The 27,223-nt window shown below is 51.4% G+C and overlaps 1 protein-coding gene across 6 annotated transcripts in view; it reads left to right on the top strand.

Annotated features, from left to right (window-relative positions):
- Positions 1-27,223, top strand: part of LRSAM1 (leucine rich repeat and sterile alpha motif containing 1) — a 39,456-nt gene that overhangs the window by 2,945 nt on the left and 9,288 nt on the right. For 4 of the 6 annotated variants that reach the window (XM_047829925.1, XM_047829926.1, XM_047829928.1 and 1 more), the window contains exons 5-20: positions 319-363; positions 1,363-1,440; positions 2,814-2,882; positions 4,568-4,652; positions 5,657-5,778; positions 8,700-8,790; positions 11,728-11,858; positions 15,562-15,591; positions 16,026-16,148; positions 16,440-16,579; positions 17,501-17,545; positions 19,479-19,549; positions 22,408-22,507; positions 23,853-23,940; positions 24,899-24,973; positions 26,403-26,483. In XM_047829925.1, coding sequence (XP_047685881.1) covers positions 319-363; positions 1,363-1,440; positions 2,814-2,882; positions 4,568-4,652; positions 5,657-5,778; positions 8,700-8,790; positions 11,728-11,858; positions 15,562-15,591; positions 16,026-16,148; positions 16,440-16,579; positions 17,501-17,545; positions 19,479-19,549; positions 22,408-22,507; positions 23,853-23,940; positions 24,899-24,973; positions 26,403-26,483 — 1,374 coding nt within the window. Of the gene's footprint in view, positions 1-318; positions 364-1,362; positions 1,441-2,813; positions 2,883-4,567; positions 4,653-5,656; positions 5,779-7,347; positions 7,408-8,699; positions 8,791-11,727; positions 11,859-15,561; positions 15,592-16,025; positions 16,149-16,439; positions 16,580-17,500; positions 17,546-19,478; positions 19,550-22,407; positions 22,508-23,852; positions 23,941-24,898; positions 24,974-26,402; positions 26,484-27,223 lie in introns of those variants that run through there. The other 2 variants (XM_047829924.1, XM_047829929.1) reach the window with 2 other exon arrangements.

The following is a 27,223-nucleotide window of genomic DNA, read 5'->3' as shown; positions in this document are numbered from 1 at the left end:
GGGTTCCCCAGCCTCTCTAGCTGGTGCCCAGCACCAGAGATCTTTCTTTTGCCCAAATAGAGCTCATGTTGGAGATGGTGTATGGGCTAGGGCCGGGCAGGGCAGTCTCCTGCCAGCTGATTATAAGGAAGGGCTGACCATGTCCCCAGCGGCATTCCTCACCAGCGTGCCCCACCACCCTCCTGGCTTAGTGCTGTCCTCCATGGGAGGACTTTGCACTTGATCACCTCCTGCCCCATCCCCCCCTCACATGTGTGCTCCTCAGAAAACAAAAACTGGCTGGAGGGGAGGCACTGACTCTTCTTTCTCCCATCTTAGATTCCATTTGGGGCTTTTGCAACATGCAAAGTTCTACAGAAAAAGGTGAGCTGAATCCTCATTTTCAAGACTCATTCATGCGTGTTTGCTGGTTTCAAATCGGGTGGGATTTTTAGGAGCTGCCTTCTTGGCACAGGCACCTCCATTCTCCCTGATTCTCACCCTTTCAGCCTGATGCAGGTGTTTGCACAGTTAGAAGAGCAGGCTTTGGGGTCAGATGGTCCTGGGTCACATCCTGGCTTTGCCCCTCTCATGAGTTGGGCAACTTCCACCAACTCTTACATCTGTTTCTTCATCTGTGAAATGAAGACACTCCCAGCTCTACTCTTGAAACAGTATTGTGAGAATTGAGTGGCAGGTAGGGAGGTGGGCAGATAGAAAGGCAAGTGCACTGGGCATGATGCCTGCCACAGTAAACACTGGGTGACCTCGTTGTTAATCGTAATGAAAACTATACTCATTTCGTGCTGGTCACCCAGAAGAAATTAAGAACGGAATGAATGATTTTCAGAAAGGCAACAACTTTGCATGTAAACAGCTAAGAGTAAAAAAAAGTGTTCCATACCAACACAGGAGTGAGCTCCTTGACACTGGACATTTCTGTGCAAGGGTCGGTGCCGAATAGAAAAAGCAACAGATGACACGAATTGAGCCCCGGACCCCAGGCCGGTCCTGGGCTTAGTGCTTTTTGTCTGTTAGTTTCTTAATCATACGCCAGCCCTTGGAGGCAGCTACTTTATTATTCTGTTTCCTACATGAAGATGCTGACGCCAAGGAAGGTTCAGATCAGGACAGCTGCACAGGGACCCTCCTCAGGGTGGAAGGTAGAATGAGGCCTCTGAGATCCCCTTCACCCTCGAAGTTACAGGTTTTCAGGTCATGTGATTCTGCATTTGCAGGTTCCGTGATTCTGAAGCACATCCCCCGTCGCAGTGTCCGGGAGAGCAGAGGCAGGCGGGTTCTGCCGTACCTCCCGCGCCGAGCTGGCTGCCCCTGCCCGCTGCTCATCCTCAGGCTAACGCGCCACAAATCTTTTCCAAACAGGTGTTGATTGTCCACACGAATCACCTCACTTACCTGCTCCCTAAATCTTGCAGCCTCCTGAGTCTTGCAACCATCAAGGTACAGGGGCCCTTGTCCCCCGTGTCACGGGCTCTGCCTGGTGCTCCAGGTGGCAGCCAAACTCCCTTTGTTATAGGTTATGCAGGCCTAACTTAACAGTCAGGCTCGGGTGGGATCAGCACAACTTATTGGGCACCTTCTACGCACTGTGCATGGGGTGGGGTTACAAAGATAACCAGCCCTGCCTTTGGGGAGCCTGCTGGACGGGTAGAAAGGCAAACTGTAAACTCAGAGCGGGTGAACTCACAGAGGGCTTGGAAACTGATGAGCCCAAAAGAGAAGGCCCCGGAGGGGCTCCAGGCATCATGTGGTCGGTGTGTGAAAGCCCTGTGTCTAGGCTGACCCCCTCTTAACTGTCAGCCTCTCCAGAACAGGGACTGGGATATATTCACATGCGATGTGACCTATGGCCTCAGGATTATTGTACGTGAACATGAGCTATGACAGTGGGGACACACAATAAGAAGAGAAGATGGCAGCATCAGGCATGAAAGTGTTTTTCGTGGTTATTTCTGGTTTATAGGAGTTGGGGTAGTTTTTACTTCTCTTTGTTATTCTGGCCCAACATTCATGATTTTTGTCGTAAAACAAGTAACATTTTATATGTATTTCAGATGTATATTTAATACGTATGTTTCTATTTCATACATATGTGTATGAAACATATGTACCTACTCCAGTGTGTGGCCTGTGCTTTGTTTGCTCATTTTCGTTGTTAAAAAAATTAACAAGTACAGTTAAACAAAGAAAAGGAGGAAAAACGTATATAATTCCACACTCCAGAGAACCGCTATCAATATTTTATCGCATATTTGGTAGTCTTTTTCTACATAAATAATATAATTATACCGTGGGGAGTTTTCCTCTGTAACGTGAATACTTACGCATACTGTTCTATAGCATACTGTTTTCGCTCAACAGTTAAAAATGAACATCTGATGGGGCGCCTAGGTGGCTCAGTCGGTTGAACGACCGACTTCAGCTCAGGTCATGATCTCACGGTTTGGGAGTTCGAGCCCCGCGTCAGGCTCTGTACTGACAGCTCGGAGCCTGGAGCCCGCTTCAGATTCTGTGTCTCCCACTCTCTCTCTGCCCCTCCCCCACTCATGCTCTGTCTCTCTCTCTCTGTCTCAGAAATAAACATTAAAAAAAAATTTTTTTTAATGAATTTCTGATGAAAGAGATGGTATAATATTTTGGAAACAGAGCAGAGATGGAATACACTATCCTTTAGTTGGAGAGGAAGAGTTGGAGCCTTCTGTTCCGACACCAGAGGCAAGAAGAGACCCCCGGCATCTTCTCGCTCCAGAGCCCGAAGTCTGCGGGCTTTCTCGGTTGGTGACTGAGGGCTTAAGCTTGTCTTCCCTCCGCAGGTTCTGGATCTTCACGATAATCAGCTGTCCGCTCTTCCCGACGATATAGGGCAGCTGACCGCCCTCCAGGTATGGCTGCAGGATGCACAGAACCCGCCTCTGATGGTCTAAGAGAAAAGTTGCAGTCGAACAAGCCTGGAGAGTTCTCCTTGTGCTCAGGCCCGGGGCTGCCCTTGGTGCTAGCTGCCTCTGCCCCTTTCCCGTGAGGGACCTCGGACGCCCTGGCCTTGGCAGTCCGAAATGTGGGAGTCTCTATACCATACTTCTGGCATGTGCTTTTGGGATTTCCTCTAAGCCCCCACGACTTACAGGAAATGACGGATCCGGCGCTCTGCCTCAGCCTCTCACTGTGGTCCTGGTCAGTCGTAGCCCACTGCAAGCTAAGCATTTCCCTCGTGTCATCTCTGATATGTTTCCTCACAGCCTTGCTGCGAGGCAGGTGCTGGTATTAGCCCCACTTTACAGGGAAAGAAGCGGCTTTCCTCCACACTGAGATTAAAACCCATTCTCTTCACTGAGCCCCTTCAGACCCTGTATGACGGGCCCACCTGCTTTCCAGCCTCCTCTCCTGTCCCCGTCGCTCCCGGCAGTCAGCTCCTGAACCCCTCCTGGCCTCTCACCCCACTGTGGCAGGGCCTGTCCACGCAGACCTCCCCTCTTCCCTCGGCCTGAGCGACTCATCATCTCTCAGCCCACGTGTCCCTGAGAAGCCTCCCCGACCTCCCTGTCAAAGTAGATCTACCTTATCGGCCTCGGTCCTACACTGGCTGACTTCCCTGGGAGCATAAGGACAGTCCATAGTTACTAATCAAGTGTTTGCTGACTTGACTGAGTCACAGTGCTCTGAGGGCAGCACCCCAGCTAGCGCACTGCCTCCAACATGGAGGAGACCAGGAAATGAAGTGAGTGAGCAACCCCTGGGTGATGCCGTTGCATTTTCCGGAGGAGAAAGCTGAGGTCACTTGCCCAACGGCACACAGAGAACACGTGGTGGGGAAGTGGTGATTGGCACCCCTTAGAAAGCCACGGTGAATACCCGGGTGGAGGATCTTTGGGGACTTTTTTTTAACGTGTACATTCTTATAGAATCGGTGCATCCTTGCCTTGTAATTTGCGGATACCTGACAATAACCCAGAGCCATCCTTTGGTTCATCAAATATTTACCTGCCACGTTATCTGTAACGGCTGCTTAGCTTTCCATTGCGTCAATGTTTAATGAGTCCGTAGCATGTCACCCTGTTGGCCTGGCTCGCCCCGCAGTGCCGCATCCGGGAGACGGCGTGGCCTGCTGGATCCAACAAGCCTGCGTTCTGGGCGGGCCACCGCCAGCTGCTAGCCTTGAGGCCCCGGGCAGATCCTGCTGCCTTTACACATCTCAGCTTCATTCCCCCAACGCTCGGGGAACTAGAGACTTGTCACTGCTGCCTCCCCCAGATCCCCAAACCCGCTAGTCCCCTTCTTCCTCCTTGCTTGATCGCGGGTCCGTTGTTGGGCATTCTGTGGCCTGCGTAAGGGACGGAACCTCAGCAAGCAACGGCTCGAGGTCTGGCTTTGCTCTCTCCGGCACGTGACTTCATCAGTGTGAGCCTCAGTTTTCTCATCTCTCAAAGGGGATCCTGACAATTTATGCTTTCCTCATGAGGCTGTCAGGAGGAGATAAAGGTGTGTGTGGTGCCCAGGTGATGCCTGGCCTAAAGCAGGGGTAGACACTATTCGTATGTGGGTTCTCATGTCATTTGTCCCTATTTCTTAGGTATTGAACGTAGAAAGGAATCAACTGACATATCTGCCACGTTCCATTGGGAACCTGATCCAGCTCCAGACCCTCAACGTGAAAGGTAGGGGCCAGGAAGCCCTGTCTGTGTGATTCCCAGTCAGCTCTAGGCTGTCTCGGCCCGGCATCCACAGAGCACTCCTCCTGGGAACCACTGAGCATGAGGGCAGCCAGTCCTGGGGCGTCCCTTTAAGCTGGACTGACCCCTGTTGTCCCTAGAGGTAACTAGAGGCGGGGCATCTGCAGAGCTCCCGTGACCCTTCAGGGCCAGGGCCTTACAGCACGGAGGGCAGACCGTCTCGCCAGCCAGGTTCCCGGGACCTGGGCACTCGTATTTGTAATAACGAGGAGCGGTAGGAGTGGCGGCCTGGTGGGGGAGAGCATCCAGGAGCCGCAGTAACGCTTCTGACAGGGCCCGACGCACAGGGAAGACCGCTTTCACAGTCAGCGGTGCGGCGAGCCTCGCGAGTCCCTGACAGGGAGGTGTGCTCCCCGACCGAGGCTGAGAGCAGCGACTTGCTCAAGACCACCCCGTGTGTTAGCAACAGAGCCCAGAGTCACACGCACCGTGCCTCCTCCCGTGCCCTTGGCTCCTCATGTCCTCTGGTTGGTCCTTAAGCACTTTCTGCACAAAACACCTCAGTTTACTCATTTTGTAACATACGAATGATATAATGACGCCGTGTTTATCGATCACTTACTATGTGGTGGGCACTGTGCTGAGGGCTGCATATGCATAGTTGCATTGAACCCTTTGATGTCCCTTGAGGCCAGATAGCGTTATTATCCCCGTTTTACAGATGAGAAAACTGGCCCAAGGAAGTACAGTCCGTTTTCCAAAGGCGCTCAGCTAGTAAGTGGCAGAGTAAGAACTTGAACCCAGGTCACCGAAACTCGACCATGCTGCTCTTCCTCACAGAGCCTCAGGTCTCGGGACCCGGCACGTGCCCCAGGCTCAGAGTGAGGCACCCACTTCCCCTCAAGTCCTGGCAGGACTCGTGTCAGGCAGGAAGCTGGTGAAGGGGCTTTGGGGGGAGGGGTCGAGCTGTGCCGTTGGGGTCTCTGCAGATAACAAGCTGAGGGAGCTTCCCGACACCGTGGGGGAACTTCGAAGCCTTCGTACCCTTGACATCAGTGAGAACGAGATTCAGAGGCTGCCACAGCTGCTGGCACACGTTCGAACCCTGGAAGTAAGTGGGGAGCCGCTCTCGCCTGGGGTCCTCTCTGGCCCGCCCACCTTCCCCTTCCCACGTTCCCGAATGCCTGCCCTGATCAGGGTGTGCTGGGCTCACAGGGATCTCCGGGCACGTCTCTAGGAGCTCACAGAGAGACCGATGTCGAACAGTTGTAGTTAGGTGACTTCTGCTGCCGTGACGGAGGCAGGAGAGCACGCTCCTAGAGTGAAGACCCGAGGCTGCATCCTGCGGGAGGTGTGCTGTGAGCACTTTGTGGTGTTCGAGCCAGACCTTGTGAGAGAATTGGCTCTGGAGAAATAAACACGGAAAAGGGAGCACTCAGGTGCAGGGAACAGTACCAAGAACGCAGGAAGTGGAGAGCACAGGGCGTGTTGAGGGCAGAGGAGGGATCTGATGTGGTCGGAAGCTGCTGTGTCTGGAGGGTCCAGGTCTCGAAGAGCCCAGAGTGCTGTGACGGGAGAGCGGCCTTGCCTGGAGGTGTAGAAAGTAGATTTCATCAGAGCAGGGGTCAGGGGGCAGAGGGCAAACTCTTCCTAGGTCACCGTATTAGTTTGCTGGGGCAGTCATAACAAAGAACCACAGGCTGGGTGTCTTGAACAAGACGTTTATTTTCTCACGGCTCTGGAGGCTGGAAGTCCAAGATCACGGTGTGGACAGGGGTGGTTCCTTCTGAGGCCTCTCTCCTTGGCTTGTAGACAGTCATCTTCTCCGTGTGTCCTCACATCACCTTCCCTCTCTATGTGGCTGTGTCCAAATTTCCTCTTTTTATGAGTACACCAGTCATCTCAGATTAGGACCCAGCCTGGTGACTTCATTTTGAACTTGATTACCTCTTTAAAGACCTTCTATCCAAATGTACCGACATCCGAGGTACAGGGGGCGTAGGACTTCAACATACGTGTTTTCAGGGGGCACACAATCCAGGCCCTGACAGACGCTGACACAAGGCAGTTCACGCAGGGAAGGTGGGCTCTTACAGTCGCAATGACCAGACAGCCTATGTTTATCTGGTGCTTACTAAAGCTGGGTGCTTAACCTGCATCAGTTCCCTGAATCCTCATGAAAATCCTGTGAGGCAAATACTACTGTGCCCTTTTGCCGATGAAAAAACTGAGGCATGGACAGTTTAAGGAGCTTGCCCAAGTCCACACAGCTAGTGATAGCAGAGACAGGATTAAGAGCCAGGCAGTCTGAATCGAGGGCCCTTGCTCTTCACCTCTGTGCAACTCAACCTTCTGGAACAGGGACTTATCCATCCATATGACACACAGTCTGGCCAACATCCCAGAATCCTCTGATGAGCCATCAGTGAATTACCTCTCAGATCAGACTGCTGAGCATCGGCCTCTGTATCAGAAATGGGCAGGTGAATGTGTAGACAGCAAAGGGAGGTGGCTAATGCCAGAGGCTGGTCCCTCCTGCCGTGACAGCTTGCCTGAGAAGGGACAGGGTGGTCAGCTCCTCTCCCCGGGCCAGCTGGAGAGAGGCCGAGACATGGTTATTCTCTGTGCTGTCCAATAGAACTTTCTGCAGTTCTGATGGAAATGTTCAATGACTGTGCGGCCTAAATCGGTAGCCACGTGGCTTTCGAGCACTGGAAGTGTGGCTAGTATGACCAAGGAGGTATGTATTTACTTGTGCTGAGTTTTAATTAGTTTACATTTTAATAAACTAAGTCACACGTGCTTGGTGGCCACCGCATTGGAGCACACAGCTCACAGCGGCACAGATTCTGAAGCCGTTGTAGAGGGAGTGCAGGGAGTGAAGCATTTCACATCCAGTCTTTACAGAAAGCTTTTGACCTTGGTGGCACCTTGGGCAAACCCTTTTTCAGGATGAGACAGTAAGCGGCCCTTCTAGGTTAAGGCCAAGGTCTTTCTCGCACGTTGTCTCATACTGCCCATCAGATGGCCTGTTGGCTGGGTGACGTGCCTGTTTACCTCTGAGGGGGCCGTGCCTCAGACACATCCAGAACAGGACGAGCTGGAGTCTAACACCAGGGCCGAGCGGCTGAGCGCAGCTAATGGAAACACCGTAAACTGTGTGTCCCATGTGGCTGGTGCAACCGAGGGACCGAGCTTTAAATTCTCTTTCATTTTACTCAGTTAAAAAGTAAACTTATGTGGCTAGGCATGGCTCATGGCCACCAAACTGGGTGGTACGGCCCCAGCGTCCACCACACGTTACTGTTGGTAACCAATATTACCCATGTGGGTTAGTTTTCTTTAGACTTTGCCCCCCCAAACCGGCAGTCAGGTGCTCTGCTCCAGAGCAGGCTCCCCACTGCAGTGCGTGTTCCTGGGTACAAGGGCTGTGCTGGCCAGGGCTGGGGGCGACCAAGCTGCTTTTCCCACTCAGCAATGTCCTGTCTGGCTTGGCAGGCCTGTCTGTCCCAGGCACGGAGGGTACAGGCTCCTGACCCGGGCCTTAGGTAACTCATGCATGCACTGGGCACTCCGCGCTTGGCCCACAGTTGGGATTCAGGAGGCCTCCACGAAGAAATGAGAGGGTAGCAGGAGGAGGGCTCGGATAAGCAAACAAACAAAATGGAAAACTTCACGGTTTTGAGTGTGATATATATTCCTCCAAATTGTTTTTGTAAATACACTAACGCGAGAGAATGTGTTTTTTTTAACAAATACGGAATCTTATTTTCTGTGTATTCTATACAAATACAGTTTCTTTTTTGTCCACTTAACTTATGTTTTTATACAAAAACATTAATCACGTGCTGACTGCACACCAGGCTCTGTTTTAGATGCTGGGGCACAGCAGGAACAAGACAGGTGAGCCGCCCCTGGCGTGGGCAGAGGAGACCGTAAACACACACATTCATAACTAAATCAGGTGCTTGGCGGTTGTGTTGACCAGCGAAGTGGACAACACGTATAAAGAGGTTCCCCTTGTGTCTGCAGACTCTGAGCCTCGACGCCTCGTCCATGGTTTACCCCCCACAGGAGGTGTGCAGTGCTGGGACCCAGGCCATTCAGCAGTTCCTCTGCAAAGGTAAAACCAGGCAGGCAGCCTGCCTCCTTCACTCAGTGAGTAAGCATGGTCCCAGAAACTGCCCTGTGCCAGCCCGGGCTCGGGGGAATAGCAGAGACCCAGGAGGCCACCGTCTCTGCCTGCTTGGAGCTCTTCAGATCTGGCAGGAGAAACAGGCAGAACAGATGGTCACACTAGGAAATGTAATTACCGGTTAGGCTATGTCCTCAGGGAAGGTCCTAGAAAGTGGCTCAGCTGAAACCTGAGGGTGATTAACACTTAGGAAGGAGAGAAGGCTGCTGCTGGCAGGAGGAGAGGCCCCTTGAAGGGCCTAGAGGCATGGGGGCAGTGGGAAGCATGCCGCAGGGGAAGCCGAGTGGCTGGGTGCCGACACAAAGAAAAATGGGGTAAAGCCGGAGAGGCCATCTGGGCCTCGTATCAAGTAGGAGAGGGCTTTGATCAGTTTGCTTTTTACAAAGTTCACTCCAGCTGCAGGGAGGAGAAGGGAGTGGAGAAAGCAAGTGTGGAAGCCAGGGACAAGTTGGAGGTCATGGGGTCAACCAGGACAAAGGCCACAGCGGACTGGACTTGGAGGAGTGGCAGTGCAGTGAAAACCCAGGGCCACCGCTGATCCAGCTGCCCCGAGGGTGGGAGCGGTATATCCAGCCACCACCTGCCCGGCTGATATTCTTAATTAGGGGCTCCTGTCACCTGGGGAACTTCTAGAACATGGCTAAGACACATACATGCGGTCAGCTGTGGGTGACGAAGGTGCCGTTGCAAAGCCACCAGAAAAGAAAGCAAAGGTTTTTTTCAGTCAATGGCTCTGGATCAATTGGATATCCATGTGGGAAAAAAGAACCTTAATTTCTTCCTTCGATAGGAGACAGGCAGCATCGACCACGGAAGGCTGATAAATTAGATTTCAGTAACATCAAAAAGGCACCACTTACGGGAAGAAAGGGCAAGCCATAAAGTTGGGAAGCCACTTATAAACATTCATTAGGCTGTGCGTAAGACTTTGCGCTCTTTTCTGCGTGTATGTGATAGTTCAGTTAAAAAAAAAAAAAAAGAAAGAAAGTTTCACACCACACAACAGCTACTCAGGCCCCACGTCTACCAGATTAGTGTTTGAGCAACAGGTGATTCTCATGTGCACCCTGGCCAGTGGCTGTGCTACACCATGTTCTTTTCTTTCTTTCTTCCTTCAAGTATAATTAACACAGCCTTACGTTAGCTTCAGGTGTACGATCTGCTGGCCTAATTCTCTACGGGACTCAGTGCTCATCCCGATAAGGGTGCTCTTAATCCCCTCCACCTGTTTCACCCATCTCCCCACCCAAACCCTTTATTTTCCTTAAAAAGATTTTTAAATTATGCCATTTGTAGGTGTACAAAAGGCAAAGAATAAAGCAGTGAACATATGTATACCCCCCACACAGCTTAAGAAATGATCTGTTTATTTAAACGGTGTAGTACGTATACATTATTACGTAAAGTTTTTGGGTTTGCTCTTTTAAAAATATTTTTTAAAAACCCACAAAAGGTATCATGTTGTTGTGATTCTGCTCTTTTCACTCAAGAATCGGTCTTGGACCTTTTCCTGCCTCATAATGGATGGATCTGCCTTTTTTTTTTTTTTTTTAATGTTTATTTTTGAGAGTGCGCGCGCGCGGGAGGGGCAGAGACAGAGGGGGACAGAAGACCCGAAGCAGGCTCTGCACTGACAGCAGAAAGCCCAACACAGGGCTCAAACTCACAAACCATGAGATCATGACCTGAGCTGAAGTCAGATACGTAAATGACTGAGCCACCCAGGTGCCCCCCACCTTTTTTGTAAACGTTTATTTGATTTTTAAGAGCGAAAGAGCACAAGCAGGGGGAATCCCAAGCAGGTTCTGTACCAATAGCAGTGAGCCTGACATCGGGACTCGAACTCACGAACCTCGAGTTCATGACCTGAGGCGAAATCTGACGCTTAACCGACTGAGTCACCCAGGTGCCCCGGATCTGGCTTGTTTTAAAGAATGTATAGTATTTCACGTGGTGGAGCCCCACAGCTTATGTAGCCTTTCCCTGCTGGTGAGCATGAGGTGGTTTGTGACCAGTGTCACAAACATTTTAACCCACCCCTCTGTGGCACCGTGGGAGTACTCCTCCAGGGCAGGCAGAGTGGGACTGGCAGGCAAAGGGGCAAGCGCTGTGTGCTCCGCCAGCTTACATTCCTGTGAGAAGACCCTTTTTCCTTCCCACAAGCGACCCTCGGTGTCATTTCCACCAGCTTTGTCAGTTTGTTTATTCTGACAGATAAACAAGAAAGTCACGTTCTTGGTTATTTGAATATTGTTTCATGTATTTACTAGCCATTTTTAGTGTTTCTTTTCCCATTTATATTTGAAAGAGACAACCTTGACCGTATTAAAATCTAAAAGTTCTTTACCCCCAAAGGATCCTGTCATTAAAAAGACAGGTTACCATCTGGAAGAAGATTGCTGCAATATATATTATAGGCCCAAGGTTATTAGCTACAATATGTAAAGAGCATAAATCAGTAAGAATGAGGCAAACAAAACAATAAGGCAAACAATCCACCCAAAAATGGGTAACGGGTATGAGCCCTGTCAAATTACACAGGAGAAAAATACGCAGGGCCACAGAAGGCAAGCGTCTTCCCGGGGTCTCACACACAGCCTTCTCCACTAATCTCACGCTTTCTCATCGCCCCATTCTCACGTGGATGGTAAAGAGGCAGCTGGCGAGCCTATTTATTCACTCAGCTGCCGCTTACCGAGTGCTTGACGTTAGGAAGGGCGAGCAAGATGGAGGGCCCAGTCCGGTCCGGGGCAGGGGAGCCGTGGACCAGGCAGGCGGGACAGGATGCTGGGGAGGAAGGTGGGGGCTGACGGAGGGCACGACTCTGTCCCCTCCCTCCCGGTCAGCTTGTGCCGTCTCTTGCAGAGTCAGGGCTGGAATACTACCCTCCTTCTCAGTACTTGCTGCCAGTCCTGGAGCAAGATGGGGCTGACGCTTCCTGGGACAGCCCCGACGGCCCCACAGACAGGTTCTCCAGGGAGGAGGCAGAATGGCAGGTAAGGTGTGCTTGCCTGCTGACGTGTGCTGTGGAGGGGAGGCCCTGGGCACTGGGGGGCTGTTCAGGGCTGCAGGCCCTGGATTCCTCCATCGAACTAGAATTCACCTCCACTCAGACCAGCGTGCTTAGATGCTTTCAGGAGGCCTTTCTATGCCACCTCACCCATCACCGCCCCAAACAGGTTCCTCTCTGTTTCCCGAACTCCCCGGGACCTCTGAACTTGCAGTTCACCCCGTCTGGAATTCTCTCCACTCACCTCTCGCTAACTCCATCTCATCCTTCAGTTCTGTCTAGACCCCACATCCTCTGAGAAGTCTCCCCCTCCCCCACACCAGCCCAGGTCAGGTCTCCTGCCATGTGGTCTCGGTGCCCACACGTCTCCTTGGGAGCACCTCTACAGCTCTAAGTGAAGACTCATGTGGGAGATGGTTTAACGGCTGTCTCCCCTGCTGGATGAAGCTTTGTGAGAGTCGGGGGTCGTGTCTGGATTGTTCGCTGTTGTCTCTCAGTGAGCGCTTCCTGCCTCGGTGCCCCTTGCTGTACGGGAAGCCTGTCCTGCTCTCCGTCTGAGGAGAAGCACGTGTGTCAGCACAGGAACAGGCTGGCCCTCCCTGGTCCCTGGGGGTGACCTACGTTGGGACCGGCGTGGAGGAGGAAGCTTGGCCAGGGTTTACCACTTCAGCCAGGCATCACCTGACACTGGAACCAGACAGAGACCGCCTCTGGCCCCATCTGTGTTCCCACAGAGGGCTCAGAGCCCGGGGCGTCTGATGGCAGGCAGAGGAGGAACCAACTGCCTCAGGTTTGGCTTCTTCCAGTGACTTGTTATTAATCTCCGGTTCCCTGGTGACACCCTTCCCTGTCATACAGAGCCCACTGTGAATGCCTCGTGCTTTTGTCTGTCTGCTGGCAGCTCAATGAGAATTAGAGAGGGGGAGATTTCTACCTAGGGAAATTGTCAGTTTTTCCTCTCAAAATGTTTGTAACGAACATTTTTGATGCAGGATTAGCAGACAATATATTAAAGAACTCTTCCAAAGCAGTAAAGTGAAGCAGAAAACCATCCCAAGAGAAGAAAAGTGGGCCAGAGATATAGCAACAGGTACTATACAGAATAAAACAGTACAGATGAGGGGCATCCAGCTGGCTCAGTCAGCAGAGCATGTGACCCTTGATCTCAAGGTCATGAGTTCAAGCCCCCCAGAGTTGGGCACAGAGCTTACTTAAAAAGAAGAAAGACTGTGTAGATAGATGATCAGTAAATACGAAAAAATGCCCGACTTTCCTAGTAATCAGAGACCAGTAAATTAAAATACCATTTCACCCTCAGATTGGCACAGATGTTACTTTGATAATTTCCTGGCCACAGTGTGGGGAAACCATGGCCTCATAAATTGCTCTTGGGAATGGAAACTGATATTCCCACTGTGGAAGATAACCTGATAATATAGGTCAAATAGCTCGTGATCCGGCAGCCCCACTCCTCAGTATGTATCCCCAGAGAGACCGTTGTGTAAAGAGACATGTACAAGAATGTTCATTGCAGCCTTATTTGCAGTAGTAAAATATTGGAAGCCCCCTAAATGTCTATCGGTGGGTAAAGGCTGAGCCACCTGTGTCCCATCCATACCATGAGCTAAATCTGTGCAGGCTCAGATCATAGGACACATGGGTAAGTGAAAAGGACAAGTTGCAGAACGTGATGGATATAGACTTCCCTTTTCATGTTTAGGAGGTTCAAATACAGATCAGTAATAGCCATTAAAGGCAGGGTGCAATTTTATGACAGAGGGACATGAGGGAATTTTGGGGAGTGATGGGATTGTTCTAGATCTTGACTACAGTGATGGTTACATGACTGCATTGGTCAAGATGCCTAAAACTGCATACTAAAAAGAATGACCTTTATAGTATGTGAGTTATGCCTTCATCAAAACGTGTATTTATATATGAGCACACGGACAAATCTTCTATATTTTCCAAAGACACAAATTCTGTGTAAGTAGATTTGTGGACTTGGGTCTGATAGTGGTAGTTACATGGCAGGGGGCAGGAGGGAACCAGGATCAGGCTGGGGAATGGTCAGGGAATGCTTAAATGCTGTGTTTTTTTTATAAGGAAAATGTATTCCGATAATAGCTGTATAATTTTTTATAAAGTTTTTAATGTTTATTTTTGAGACCAAGCGCTTTTATGCCCACCCACCAGTGAGCAGGGGAGGGGCAGAGAGAGAGGGAGATTGAGGCTCCAAAGCAGGCTCTATGCTGACAGCAGAGAACCCGATGCAGGGCTCAAACTCCCAAACCGTGATATTATTTATACCTGAGCTGAAGTTGGAACACTTAACTGACTGAGCCACCCAGGTGCCTGCCCTGTGTGTATTTATTTTTGAGAGAGAGATTTGGATGCAGGGCTCGAACTCCTGAGCCACAAGATCATGACCTTGTGGCTTAACCAAAGCTAAAGTCAGATGCTTAACCGACTGAGCCACCCAGACGCCCCAGATACTATCTGTATAATTAAAAATTAATTTAAAAATTTTTATTCCTACCTCAGCATGGGACAAATCTGATTTCCTTATAGTGTGTTGCTTTTATGGCTCTGTTAGAGACTGATCCTGGCCTCCAAGCTGGATAACTAAGTACAAGACCACTTAAAAAAAATCTGTGTGTGTGTGTGTGTGTGTGTGTGTGTGTGTGTGTGTGTGTGTGTGTGTGTGTGTTGTTTCAGTACAAGAATAGTTCACGCTCCTTGTTACAAGTCTGAACAATACAGATATACATAAACCACATGAATGTCACCCCTTCTCCTGAGGTCATCATCACAAACTGACTTCCATCTCAAAACTCCGAGTTGAATTTTGTTGCCTCTCTGACCAGAACGGAATCCTGCTGCACACAGTGAAACATGGCAGACTTCTTTCTGGGTAGCTCCCCCACGTTCGCCCCCTTATTTGACAGTTGTGTGGTCCATTGCACGGATGTACCATGACTTACTGAAGTAACCACCTGTTGGGCATCTGAGTTATTGCCAATGTTTCACTCTTTAGAACAGTTCCACAAGGGGGTGCCTGGGTGGCTCAGTTGGTTAAGTGTCCGGCTTCGGCCCAGGTCATGGCGGTTCGTGTGTTTGAAACCCACATCAGGCTTGCTGCTATGAACGTGGAGCCTGCTTTGGATCCTCTGTACTCCTCTCTCTCTCTCTCTGCCCCTCCCGCGCCTGCTCAAGCACTCTTCTTTCTCTCTCTCTGTCTCTCTCTCAAAAATAAACATTACAATTGTTTTTCTAACATCTTAACAAAAAGTTCTACAGGAACTAGCACACGTACCTTTGTGCATTTCCAAGTATTTTGGTGGGCTAGAGCTTTGGGGCACTGCAGGCATGCTATATGGACAGGGAGCCACGTATCTCACTTCTTGGTCTCTCTTCTCAGTCCTGTACTCCCAGGACTGTCCTGAAGAGCTTCCCACGGTGTGCCGAACCAGGTGGTTCTCAGCTCTGGTGTCCACTAGAACCATCTGGGACCCTTTATCAGACTACCCTACCCCCTCATCCCCACCCGCCCCACCATTCTGATGCAGCGCCTCGGGGGGCTCCCAAGAGTCTGAATGGGGTCTCGCTGCCTGGCAATTCTGGCCATGTGCTGGGGAACCCCACTGCTGTCTACCTCCTCTTCATCACTGTCTTTTTTTTCTCCCCAGAATAGGTTCTCAGACTATGAGAAGAGGAAGGTAAGAAAATTTTCCTTTTCTCCTCGGTCACTTTTGTTTTTATCAAAGACCTCAATTATTAGAAAAGATTGGAGGGAGCAAGTTCTTCCTGCCTGTAAATTAGAGGGTAAAGTTTTCCTCTTATACACATGGCCTCACCACATGCTTACCCAGCCTCAGTGGGTGACCAGGTATCTCGCCTTCACAGATGAGAAGCTTGAGGCTCAGAGACCCCCCGACTCTAAACCACTAGTCTCTGCCAGGGACAAGCCTGTTTTATTACAGTTGGGCCCTGGGCAGGCAGGTGGGGGGGGTGGGCAGGAAGGGGAGTTATTACTCAGCTTTAAGACTTAACAGCCTTCACAGTTCAGAGGTGAAGGGTAGATTCCCCCTGCTCCCATGTGCAAATGTCCACGGAGCCTAGCCAACCATCACCGGGATCTACATTCTTGCAGGAACAGAAGATGCTGGAGAAACTCGAGTTTGAACGGCGCCTGGAACTTGGGCAGCGAGAACATGCCCAGCTCCTTCAGCAGAGCAGCAATCAGAAGGACGAGATCCTTCAGACGGTCAAGGAGGTCCGTGAGCGGCCACGTGGGGTCAGGCTTGCCTGTGCACTCCCTACCATGGGGGGCCCTCTGCTGTGGGGAGGCGGTGGCGGTAAGCTCCCTCGCTGGATCTTCCCAGACCCGGGGGCCCTTACAGTTCACCTAACCCAGCTTCCTTGTGTGTACAGACACCCCAAGGCCTAGCAAGGGGAAGACCTCGTCCAAGATCAAACAGGAAGGCCAGGCAGGGCAGGGCAGGGATGAGAAACCTGTGCAGGGATCCTTGGTGTTAGCTCAGGACGGCCACCTGTCCTGCTGCAGGAGCAGTCCCGGCTGGAGCAGGGCCTAAGTGAGCATCAGCGCTACCTGGATGCAGAGCGTCAGCGGCTGCAGGAGCAGCTGAAGCAAACGGAGCAGAACATCGCCAACCGGATCCAGAAACTCCTGCAGGAGAATCAGAGGTCAGGCCCCCAGTTCGCAAACCCAGAGACCTTCCCCCACTGTGGTACCCTCTGAAGAGCCCAGGGTAGGGGTCCATTTCTCCCCTGTAGCCTTCACTCCTGCCCCAAGGTTTTCGTTGTTCGGGTCCAATCTTGGTGCCACAATTTGCACCAACCCAAAGAGAAAAGCATCTAATCTGGGCATGACCTGGTCTGTGTTTTGTCATGGGACCCACGCCCCCCAGGTTTCCCATCTATAAAATGAGTGGGTTTAATAGGAGAGTTGAGGTCACATCCTGCTCCAATACTTCAGGTTCCAAGTAACATGTTGCCTTGAGGTCAGCCATTCTACCCACAGTGAGATTTGCCTTAACAAATGCTCTACAAGGTAGGGGCTGCTGGGAGCAGGTCTTGGTGGGGCTTGGGGGAGAGGGAGCCAGATAGAGCTGTCAAGAAGCCTGAGAGAGTCCAGTTGGGGTCCCTTGTGGAAAGCCTCCTGAAACAGGTGTGCCACATCCCCTGTTGCTCCCAGGCTTCCGTTTGCTTTTTCCTTACGGGGCCATCACACAGCAGTCACGTGGGGCCCGAGCGAGCCTGCCGCGTGCCGCACAGCATGCTCTCCTTTCCGGGGTGTCCCGGGAAGCTACCATTTGTTGGATGCTGCTCACGTGCCGAGCACTTTGTGTATGTTCTCTTAGTCACTCTTTACGAATACTCCATGAAGCCTTCTTATAATGATCCCCTTTGACAGATGAGGAACTGGGGCTTGGCGGGGCTGAGGAACTGGCCCAAGGGCACAGAGCCCCAAGTTCCGGGGCTGAGGGGCCTGGGCCAGTGACTAAGCCCGCTCTGCACAGCCAGTGCAGCGAAGGGGAGAACGGTTCTGTTGCAAACAGGCCTGCAGGTGACTACTGCAGGGACCCTTTATGGTTGTCTTCGCAGGCAGAAGAAAAGTTCTGAGATCTTGAAGTCGCTGGAAAATGAAAGGTTAGTGTTTCACTCTAGCCCTTTCTTGGCGTTTGCCTTGTGGTGGAGGCAGTGGTCTGGGGAGATAACGTCTTGTGATTCTCAAGGATTATGCCAGAAAGTTTTCCTAAAGCTGTAAGGAGATTCACCTCCTTAGGGAATATTGGGTTAAAAATAAATCACTGCCTGCAAGTTGAACACATATGTACGTTCCTGAGAAAAATTGAGACACAAATAAAAATATGTGTAATGTCCAACTATATTGCTAGTGTAAAAAAAATTAGAGGGGCACCTGGGTGGCTCAGTTGGTTGAACGTCCGACTTCAGCTCTGGTCATGATCTCATGGTTTGTGAGACTGAGCCCGAGTTGGGCTCTGTGCTGACAGCTAAGAGCCTGGAGCCGGCTTCGGATTCTGTGTCTCCTCTCTCTGCCCCTCCCCTGCTCACGCCTCTCTCTCAAAAATAAACATTAAAAAATTTTAAATTAGAGAAAAATCCATTTCTTATTAAGGGAAACACAATCCATTATGGAGTAGAAAACCGGGAGCTATAGTTAACTAAGGCGGAACAGTGTACAATTTCTTCATGACGTGGCACGTATCTGTGCTCAGAAAGCAAAAGGACCCACCCTGAGTGGTTTACCAGAAATTAGAGGTGGTGATCTTTGGGTTTTTTCCTTCGTGTTTTCCCCGTTCGTTGAGATGCACAGCTTCAGTGATTAGGAAAGATGGTAGCTGAGAGGAACGAGCCCCCCATTCTTTCCCCATACCCTCTGTCTTGCCTTCTTGCCCCCCTCCCCGCCAGGATTAACTGGAATCCCCCCTGGTTCCCTGGAATCCCAAAATAGCAACGTGGACTTAGCTGCAGTCCTTGTGTCTGCCTTTTAGGCCCCTGGCTGCTTGGGAAGAATTCCCACAGGGAGTTCCCGTGGGATTGCAGGGTAGCCCCTTCACCTGCCCACTGCAGCTTGACCCAGGTGGTCAAGGCCAAGCTGGGTTGTGGCCGACTGGTTTATTTGCTCATGCTTACCAAGTGCCCTCTCTGCGTTGGGCCCTGTGGGCTCTGCTGTGGGTCCAGCAGCACCAGATGTGGCCTTCCCTTGAGCAGCCTGTGGTCCTGGGCAAGAGACCAAGGTGATTACATGCTTCTTCCAACAAAATGCGACCCAACAGAGACTTTAGAAGATGTTCCCTCCAGGCCACCATTCCTAGTTTACTCTGGGGGAACGATGTACACACATGCAACGTGCATGTATGTCCATACTTTTTCATTTCTGTTTACTAGATCATGGATGGATTTCAATTCCAAAAGCCTTATTTGTAATAGCTGTAGAATATTCTGCAATATGATTAAATCCTAATTTAATTAGTCCTCTGTGGACATTTAAGTTTCCAGTTTTTCATAATTATAAGCAGTCTTAGAGTGAGCATCTCCTAAATATCCCCCTATGCATTTATGTGAATATTTTTGTAGGAAATATTCAAAGGACTTCTTGGTAGGTCTTGCCAGATTACCTTCCAGAAGATATTTTGCCAGTTTATACTCCTCTCAGCAGGACATGAACGTGCCCTTTTTACCACCTTCGCTGCTGCTGCTGGTGGGTGGTCCTCAGTTTTCCTAATCTCCCAATCTGGTAGGTGAAAAGATCTTTAGTTGTCAGGTATCTCTTTCCATATGTTTATTGGTCCCCTGCATTTAAGCATCTGTGAAGTGGCTGTCTGTGTCCTTTGCCCACTTTTCTAAGGGAATGTTGAGCTTTTTATGCAAGATACTCCGTGTACAAGGCTGGAGGTAACTGGGTTCCCCTGGAAGTGCGAGATGCCAGCAGGAGCATGCCTAGGCTGGCACATCGAAGAGGACTTCCCGGAGAAGGTGGCGTTCATCTGCTGGGATTCCCCGTTGAAAACGTTACATCTGCTGAACAAAAATGGATGGAGTGTTTGTTTGTTTCTAGGATAAGGATGGAACAGTTGATGTCCATCACTCAGGAGGAGACTGAGAACCTGCGGAGGCGTGAGATTGCCTGTGAGTCTCGGGTGGGAGGTACGGGGTCCTGGGAGCAGGGCTTGTCTGACTGGGGGCAGAGGGTGGACTGCCTTCTCTCTGTACGTACGGCAGGCGCTGAGTGTGTGTCCTTGAGGGAGGCTGCAAAATCCAGACATGGAGCGTGGGCCCTGGTGTCAGGCCGACGCAGGAACAAGCCTGTGACCTCAGGGGCACTACTGGTCCCTAACTGTTCTGAGCCTCTGTGTTCTTCCCTTTAACTGGGGAGGATGACTGTTACCGCCCCCTAGTGTCCTTCTGAAGGTCAGATGAGCTAATACCTGGCACTAAGTGAACATCCCACTGAGGCTGTAGGGTTTCTGTTGTCAAGAGCTGTGGTCGGCCCCACTTGGGCTCCTGGGAGCTGCCCGTCCTGCCATTCCCAGGAGGTGGTCCTGGGACACCACACTGTCCATACTTAATGAGGGGGGCCTTCTGGTCTGATCCTGAGAGCTCAGAGGATCAAGCCACGTGCCAAGGAAGGCCAGGAGTCAGTTCCTCCTTTTTTCAAATGACTCTCTTTGGACGGCGCCATCCTCCCGAGCCTGGATACTAGAGCGGAATGCTGCACACAGGCCCCACGCCGGGCGCTGTCCACACACCACCTCCCCTCACTACCTCCTGCTGGGGTGTCCTTAACGTCCCTGTTGTAAATTATCCACCACTTAGAAAAAAGAAAACTTGTGTTTGCATCTCCAGAAGATATTTGTCAGTAAATAGATTGGGAATAGTATTGGTGTTGGGAACTTTTGTTTTCACCTTTCAAACTTCCTTCCCTGTTGCTTAGCTTCTTATAAATGAGCATTTTTGTTGTTAAGTGTTTATTTTTAAGAAAGAGTACATGGTGGGGCAGGGCAGAGAGAGAGACACACCCAGGATCGGAAGCAGGCTCCAGGCTCCGAGCTGTCAGCACAGAGCCCAATGGGGCTCAAACTCATGAACCCTGAGATCGTGACTTGAACCAAAGTCAGACACTCAACCGACTGAGCCACCCAGGCACCCTAAGCATGTAGTTTTTTTAAGTTTATTTATTTATTTAGAGAGCATGCACACAGGGGAGGGACAGAGAGAGAGAGAGAGAGAGAGAGAGAGAGAGAGAGAGAATCCCAAGCAGGCTCTGTCCACACTGTCAGTGCAGAGCCCAACACAGGGCTCTGTCCCACAAACTGACATCATGACTTGAGCTGAAATCAAGAGTTGGACGCTTAACCACTGAGCTACCCAGGCGCCCTGAAAATGAGCATGTGTTTTTATAATGAAAGAATTTCGGTAAAAATAACAAAAAGGCAAGAAAAGGTAATAACCAGAGTAGTTGAGGACATATGTAGTATCAGGCTGCCCTGTGCACAGCCAAAGGGGATGTGAATCAGCAGCATGTTTCTGGAAGGCAGAAAGGGACATTCCTATTTATTCACGGCCTTAAAACTGTACTCTTAAAAATTATTCTTAGGAAATAATCAAATCAGATTGCACAAGGATGTTTGAGCAAGGACGTTTATCATTTAATAATTGCAAAAAGAGTCCAAATGCCCCCAGATAGAAGATCACCTAACTAAACTTTTGTGATCCGGGCACCGCCATCCCCTGCAGCCAAAACCTCATGCTGCCTCGTGGACATGGGGAGGTGGTGACAGACCATGAGAAGTGGTTGTGTTTAAGGTTGTGACATTTTTAAATTTTTTATTGTGGTAAAATATGTAACATAATGTCTGCCGTTTTAACCACTTTTAATTGTCCAATTCTGTGGCACGAAGTACATTCATGTTGTTATGCAGCCATCTCCAGAACCTTCCCAAACTGGAATTCTGTCCCCGTTAAACGCTCCTCTCCATCCCTCTCCCCCAGCTCCTGTACAACGCCCCATGCCACTTTCTGTCTGAATTTGATGACTCTAGATACCCCCACATAAGTGGAGTCCTCCAGCATTTGTCGTTTTGTGACTGCCTTCTTTCACTCAGCATAACGTCCTCGAGGTTCACCCATGTTGTAGCAGGTATCAATTTCCCTCCTTTTTAAGGCTGTGAATAATATTCCATTGTGTAGGGGCACCTGGGTGGCTCAGTCAGTTGAACATCTGACTTTAAGTGTTTGTTTTTGAGAGACAGCACAAGTAAGGGAGAGGTGGGGGAGGGACAGAGAAAGAGGGAAACAGGATCTGAAGTGAACTCTGGACTGACAGCAGAGAGCCTGACACAGGGCTCAACCGTGAGATCATGACCTGAACCAAAGTTAGACTCTTAACCATCTGAGCCACCCAGGAGCCCCTGAGCATCTGACTCTTAATTTCGGCTCAGGTCATGATCTCCTGTTTCATGGGTTCGAACCCCATGTTGGGCTCTATGCTGACAGCACATAGCCTGCTTGGGCCGGACTCCCTCGCCCCCGCCCTCTCCCCCGTCCCTCCCCCCGCATGCGTGCTCTCTCAAAGTTAAAAAATATCCCACTGTGTGTATATACCACATTTTGTTTATCAGTGGACACTTGGCTTTCTTCCACATTTTGGCCATTGTGAATAACAGCGCTACGAACATGAGTGTACGAGTGTTCAGTTCTCTGCTTTCAATTCTTTCATCTTAATTTTTTAAAAATCCATAAATATGTATTAAAAATTGGAAGGATATGTATCAAAATTAACATCTTTGGGTGATAGATGATAGAAGATCTTGTGTGTGTGCTGTTCAGTGTTTTACAATTAGCCTTTCAAGCGTAAGTTACTTGCATCGTTTAAAAAAAGTGGGGTTTTTTTAAGGATAAGTATGGCGGGTGATGAGCAAACCCTCCAAGGCCCCCCGGGAGCGGTCCCCTTTTCTCAGCCCACCCCCACCCCCGTGTTTCCTCAGCCGCCATGCAGCAGATGCTGACTGAGAGCTGTACAAACCGGCTCATCCAGGTGGCCTACGAGTCCCAGAGGCAGAATTTGGTCCAGCAGGCCTGTTCCAGGTAAGGTAAGGAGAGGCTTCCTGAGTTGGGGTGCTGACTCAGGACCCAGGATCATGGGGTGAGAGCTGGGCTCTGAAGTTCCCGCCTCAGCCATGCTGTCAGGGGCAGGCGGTGACTGGTCTTTGTGGTTTTTCCAGCTGGACCCCATGGTTGTGTCAGGCCATGGTAAAGTGACAGCGCTCACCCCTGCTTCTCCCGCACTTTCGGTGAGCCAGGCGTCCCGCCACGTGGTGTGTGTTAGCTTATTGAATCTACGAGGGACCATGTTGTTACTAGCCCCGTTTTGTCACAACAGCTGAGGCTCAGAGAGACTGTGGGACACTCCCAAGGAAATCTAGCAAGTGGCAGAGCCAGGGTTCAAACCCAGGCAGAGTGGGGGTGTGATCGAGCGTCCGTGTGGGTTGGGAGCAGGGTGTCCTGGAGGGGATGCTAATGGAGTCTCTTTCACACTGGTGGCAGCTTGGGGTCCGGCTGTCCAAGTTCATCACATCTCTGTGGGTGTGTCTCTTGAAGGAGACACATGTGCCGGCACAGCCAGGGGAGCAAAGCTGTTGGGGCTCAGGAGACAGGCCAGGAGCACAGACTGCCTTATGTTCCCCTGCCCCCTCGCCCCACCTTCCCCTGTGTTGTTGAGCATCTCTCCCTCCTTTCTTGGTGGTAGCACATCGCGCTTAGGAGCGTGGTGGACAGACCCGCATTCAGGCCCCGTTTCTTCTGTCCGTAACCGTGAAGTGCTGGGCCAGTTAGTTTCTCTCCTGAGCCTCCGTTTTCTTATCAGAAAAACAGGGATAAGTCACAGTACCTACCTCTGGAGTTGTTGGAGGATTGAAATAAACTCAAAACCAACATTATGCCCAAGTATGGACATACGTGAGGATGCAGGGTTTGAATTTTTGTGCCCAAAGCACTCTACTTGTTCTAAGGGGAGATTCACCACCAGGGCGAGAAATGCTGGGGGCCCACGGTGAGATGTGGTTGTTTTGACCCAGCAGGAGAGCTTTCTCATGGCCCGAGTGGCTCAACTAGGAGGTCAGGAGCTCCATGCTGGTGGTGATATGGCAGAGGCCAGGCTACCACTTCAAAGGGCATTGTAGAGGGGATTCTGATGGAGGGGTGGATGAGCGGGCCCGGAGATGGTCTCTCCCAAGTCCCAAGACACACGGACTCCCATCGCCTTCCCTCTAGGGCCACGGGGTTCAGACTATGTGTCTGTGCCCAGCCCGGGGTGTAGCCCCCTGCGGGTCCTTCTTGAGTATTTTTGAATGAGTAAATGGCTTGTCTTGATCTCCAAGGTCCTTGGCAGAAAATGTTCAGAGAGTGAATTAATTTGCTGTCTTTCTGGCAGCATGGCCGAAATGGATGAGCGATTCCAGCAGATACTGTCATGGCAGCAGATGGATCAGAACAAAGCCATCAGCCAGATCCTGCAGGAGGTGAGCCCTTGCCTAGGGTGTGAGGGTGGGGGGCCCAGGGCTCGAGTGGGGGCAGGGGTACAAGGGCGTGAGGGCAGGGGCTCGAGGTGGGCACAGGGAGGGGTGCCTGGAGGGCTCGGTTGGTTAAGCTTCCGACTTTGGTTCAGGTCACGAACTCACGGTTCGTGAGTTTGAGCCCAGCGTCAGGCTCTGTGCTGACAGCCCAGAACCTGGAGCCTGCTTCCGATTCTGTGTCTCCCTTTCTCTCTGCCCTTCCCTGGCTCATGTGCGCTCATGCTCTCTCGCTCGCGCTCTCTCTCAAAAATAAGTAAACTTTAAAAAAGGGGGGGGGTGGGCACAGGGAGTCTGGGGCAGAGCATCAGAAATCGACATGGAGCCCTGTCCTTAGAGAGCTTGTTAAGACCCAAGGTGTTTAGTCCATTTAGAAATGTACAGACTCAGGAAGAGGGGGGCAGAGAAAGGGAGAGGGGGGTGGCTTTCTGATCATGGAGATCTAGAGAAGCATTCCCCATTTCCCTGGCAGGCACCCACTCCCCGTGCTGTGTGGCTCCATCGTAAGGACCCCTCAGGGGCAGGATGTGGTGAACACGCCGTGGGGGTGGAGCCCACAAGACAGCACTGAGGCGCCTTGACTTCTTCCAGACTGCACACTTGCATCTGCTCCCTCACCTTCCTCATCAGTGAAATGGGGCAGTAAAAAGCCCCCACATCACTGGTTGTGGGAAGTCCGTGTACGATGCAGGAGCAGCACTGAGTGTAGCATCTGGCGCTGATAAGCCTTTCATAAGTATTGTCTCTGAAATGCAAACAAGTGAGCTGAAAAGTCACGTGCTTGCTAGCAGGCAGAGTAGTCCTACGTTAAAGTGTTTTTGAGCAGATTTTGAGCCTTCCCCTGGCATGAGCCACTGGGAAAGCGAGGCCGCCAAGCACCTGCTGAGCAGCCCCTGCTGTCTTGCAGAGTGCCATGCAGAAGGCTGCATTTGAGGCTCTGCAGGTGAAGAAGGACCTCATGCACCGGCAGATCAGGAAGCAGGTGGGTGCTGTGGGCGGTGCCCCCGCCGCCCCCTTCCTGCGTGCTTTCCTGGATGGCATAGGTGGCTCTTTCCCGTGCTGGCTCAGCGAGTGGACTTCCCCAGATGTGACCGGTTCCTTTCCCACGACGCCCTGGGCAGACGGGAAGGGTAGTGCCCGATTGCGGCCTGGAGCCCCTGGGCGGCCTCTGCACCCACCACACTCCAGGCAGGACCCCCTTGCTGGGGAAATGCAGTTGGCTTCACCCCGGCCACCTCTGTCAGCTCAGGTGGAGAAGCTGGATGGTGGATGGGGTGTCCCACGGGGGCAGACAGGGGTCCCGATGTCCCCGAGGGCGGATGTGCTGAGGTCCCAGCTCTGCCGGCAACCTGCAGGCTCTGCTGGACCCTCTGGGCTTTCTGGAGGGTGCGGTGGACCATGGGCGCGCAGGCCGGAGACGGAGTTGGCTTTCAGGTCTCGGGAGTGGTCATCACATCCTACTTGGCACACTTTGAATTGTACATTTTTGCATGTGTATTTTTTTCTTTTTATTCTTTTCCTTTTTGGCCAAAACCAACTTCTCTTTTTATTTCCCTCTTTAATTTCAACCCCACCTTGCCGGACATGAAGCTCATTCCTCTGACCTGGGGTTGGTTGGGGCCATAGGAACTTAGGGGCAAGAACCATAGGGGTCACAGGCTTAGGGCAGAGGAGTCGCCGGCTATGGGGTCTGACCCCCCAGACATCCTCACTGTGGGTGATTCTGACCCACCAGGCCACCTGTTCCCCTTCAGACCCTGAGCAGGGACGTCCCCGAGAAAGGGCTCACTTACTGACCTGCTCTGTGTCCTTGAGCAAGTCACTTAACCTCACTGAGCCTCAACTTCCCCATCTATAAAATGGAGACCAGAATACCTCCTAATACCCAGAGGAGATTTGATGAAATGACACAGATACAGTACACAGCACAGGCCTCGCACACAGAATGCTCTGTAAGCATCAGCCACTACTATTAATGGTATTACAGTATTACACAGTCCCCTCCGTTACCCTCTGCTCTCCTCTGTGATGGCAGTTACAGGAAGCGAGAGAGTCAGATGCGTACAGCACTCAGGACTTGTGTCTGGTCTGCACTCTGGCCTGAACCTTAAAGGAAGGCCCATCTCCATTTCATAAGCTCTTGGCACCCTCTGTGGTCCAGACCCTACGATCAGCTCCTGAACAACAGTTCACCAGGACAGGCCCGTCCGTGTCCCATAAGCGCTCGGGGCCCTGGAATAGCTGATTATTTTAAACTCCCACTGAGAGCTTTCCCAAGGCACCTAAGTCCCCTTCATTCGTGAGCCCCTCGAAAGGTTTCTTAGACCCCACTTGGCCTTCAGAGAGCAGCACAGATTCGAACCTTGGTTAATGTGAATTAAAAAAAAAACCCTGTCTCGTCTTCTGTTTAGATTAAGTTAATAGAAACTGAGTTATTGCAGCTGACACAGCTGGAGGTAAAGAGGAAGTCCCTGGACACAGAGGCATTGCAGGTACGTAGGGCTCCCTGGCCTGTCCCTCCCGCCCCAGAGGAAATCCCCACCCGGGCCCCCCATGCCTCCCTCCCAGCAGCCGCTCCCCAACAGGCAGATGGCCTTCTCCGTGACTGTGATGGGAGCACAGCCTTGGGGCTGAGCTCAGCACAGGCCAAGGTTAGGGTCAGGTCAGCCTATTGCTCAGCAGGAGGGTCAGAGGAAAGAGGGTTTCATTGCCAAGGCTCACCCAGACCCATTTCCATCTCTTTGTTTTGAAGGAGGGTCACTGCTGAGCTCCCTGTCTCTCTAAGCCATGCTTCTAGGGTGCTGGTTCAACTCATGGGCTTGACATCCTCTGGGGAAGGAGCTCTCTTGGTGTCCCAAGGATGTCTGGAGGAAAGCGCCCAACTGTTAGTGTGTCACTCCCTGCAGGTGGCTTCTCTGGGAGCCCTGGGCTCGGTGTCCTGCTTGTATAGTGTGGGGGCAGCAGGGACCGGCAGGTGGCGTCCTGGACTGTGTGTCCGGGACCTGGGCCTTCTCCCAGTGTAGTCCCGCTTTGTGATCTGGGCAGGCAGGGGAAGAAGGCTGGACTCTGCCCTTCTCTGACCCCTTTCTGCCCAAAGGGGATTGATTAATGGTGTGTGAGGACCTGTGCCCACACCAGGCTTCTGAGCAGAGCCACCCGTCTGTCCCTGTGTCTGTCCTCAGCAGACAAGTCTTAAATTGTCCCCTGGCTTCTCGACTCAGTAAAAGCGTGC

Source organism: Prionailurus viverrinus, chromosome D4, assembly GCF_022837055.1.
Source record: "Prionailurus viverrinus isolate Anna chromosome D4, UM_Priviv_1.0, whole genome shotgun sequence".
In the NCBI taxonomy this organism is placed as follows: domain Eukaryota; kingdom Metazoa; phylum Chordata; class Mammalia; order Carnivora; family Felidae; genus Prionailurus; species Prionailurus viverrinus.
Note: the sequence above shows the minus strand (reverse complement) of the source record. Positions and strands in the feature narration are given on the sequence as shown.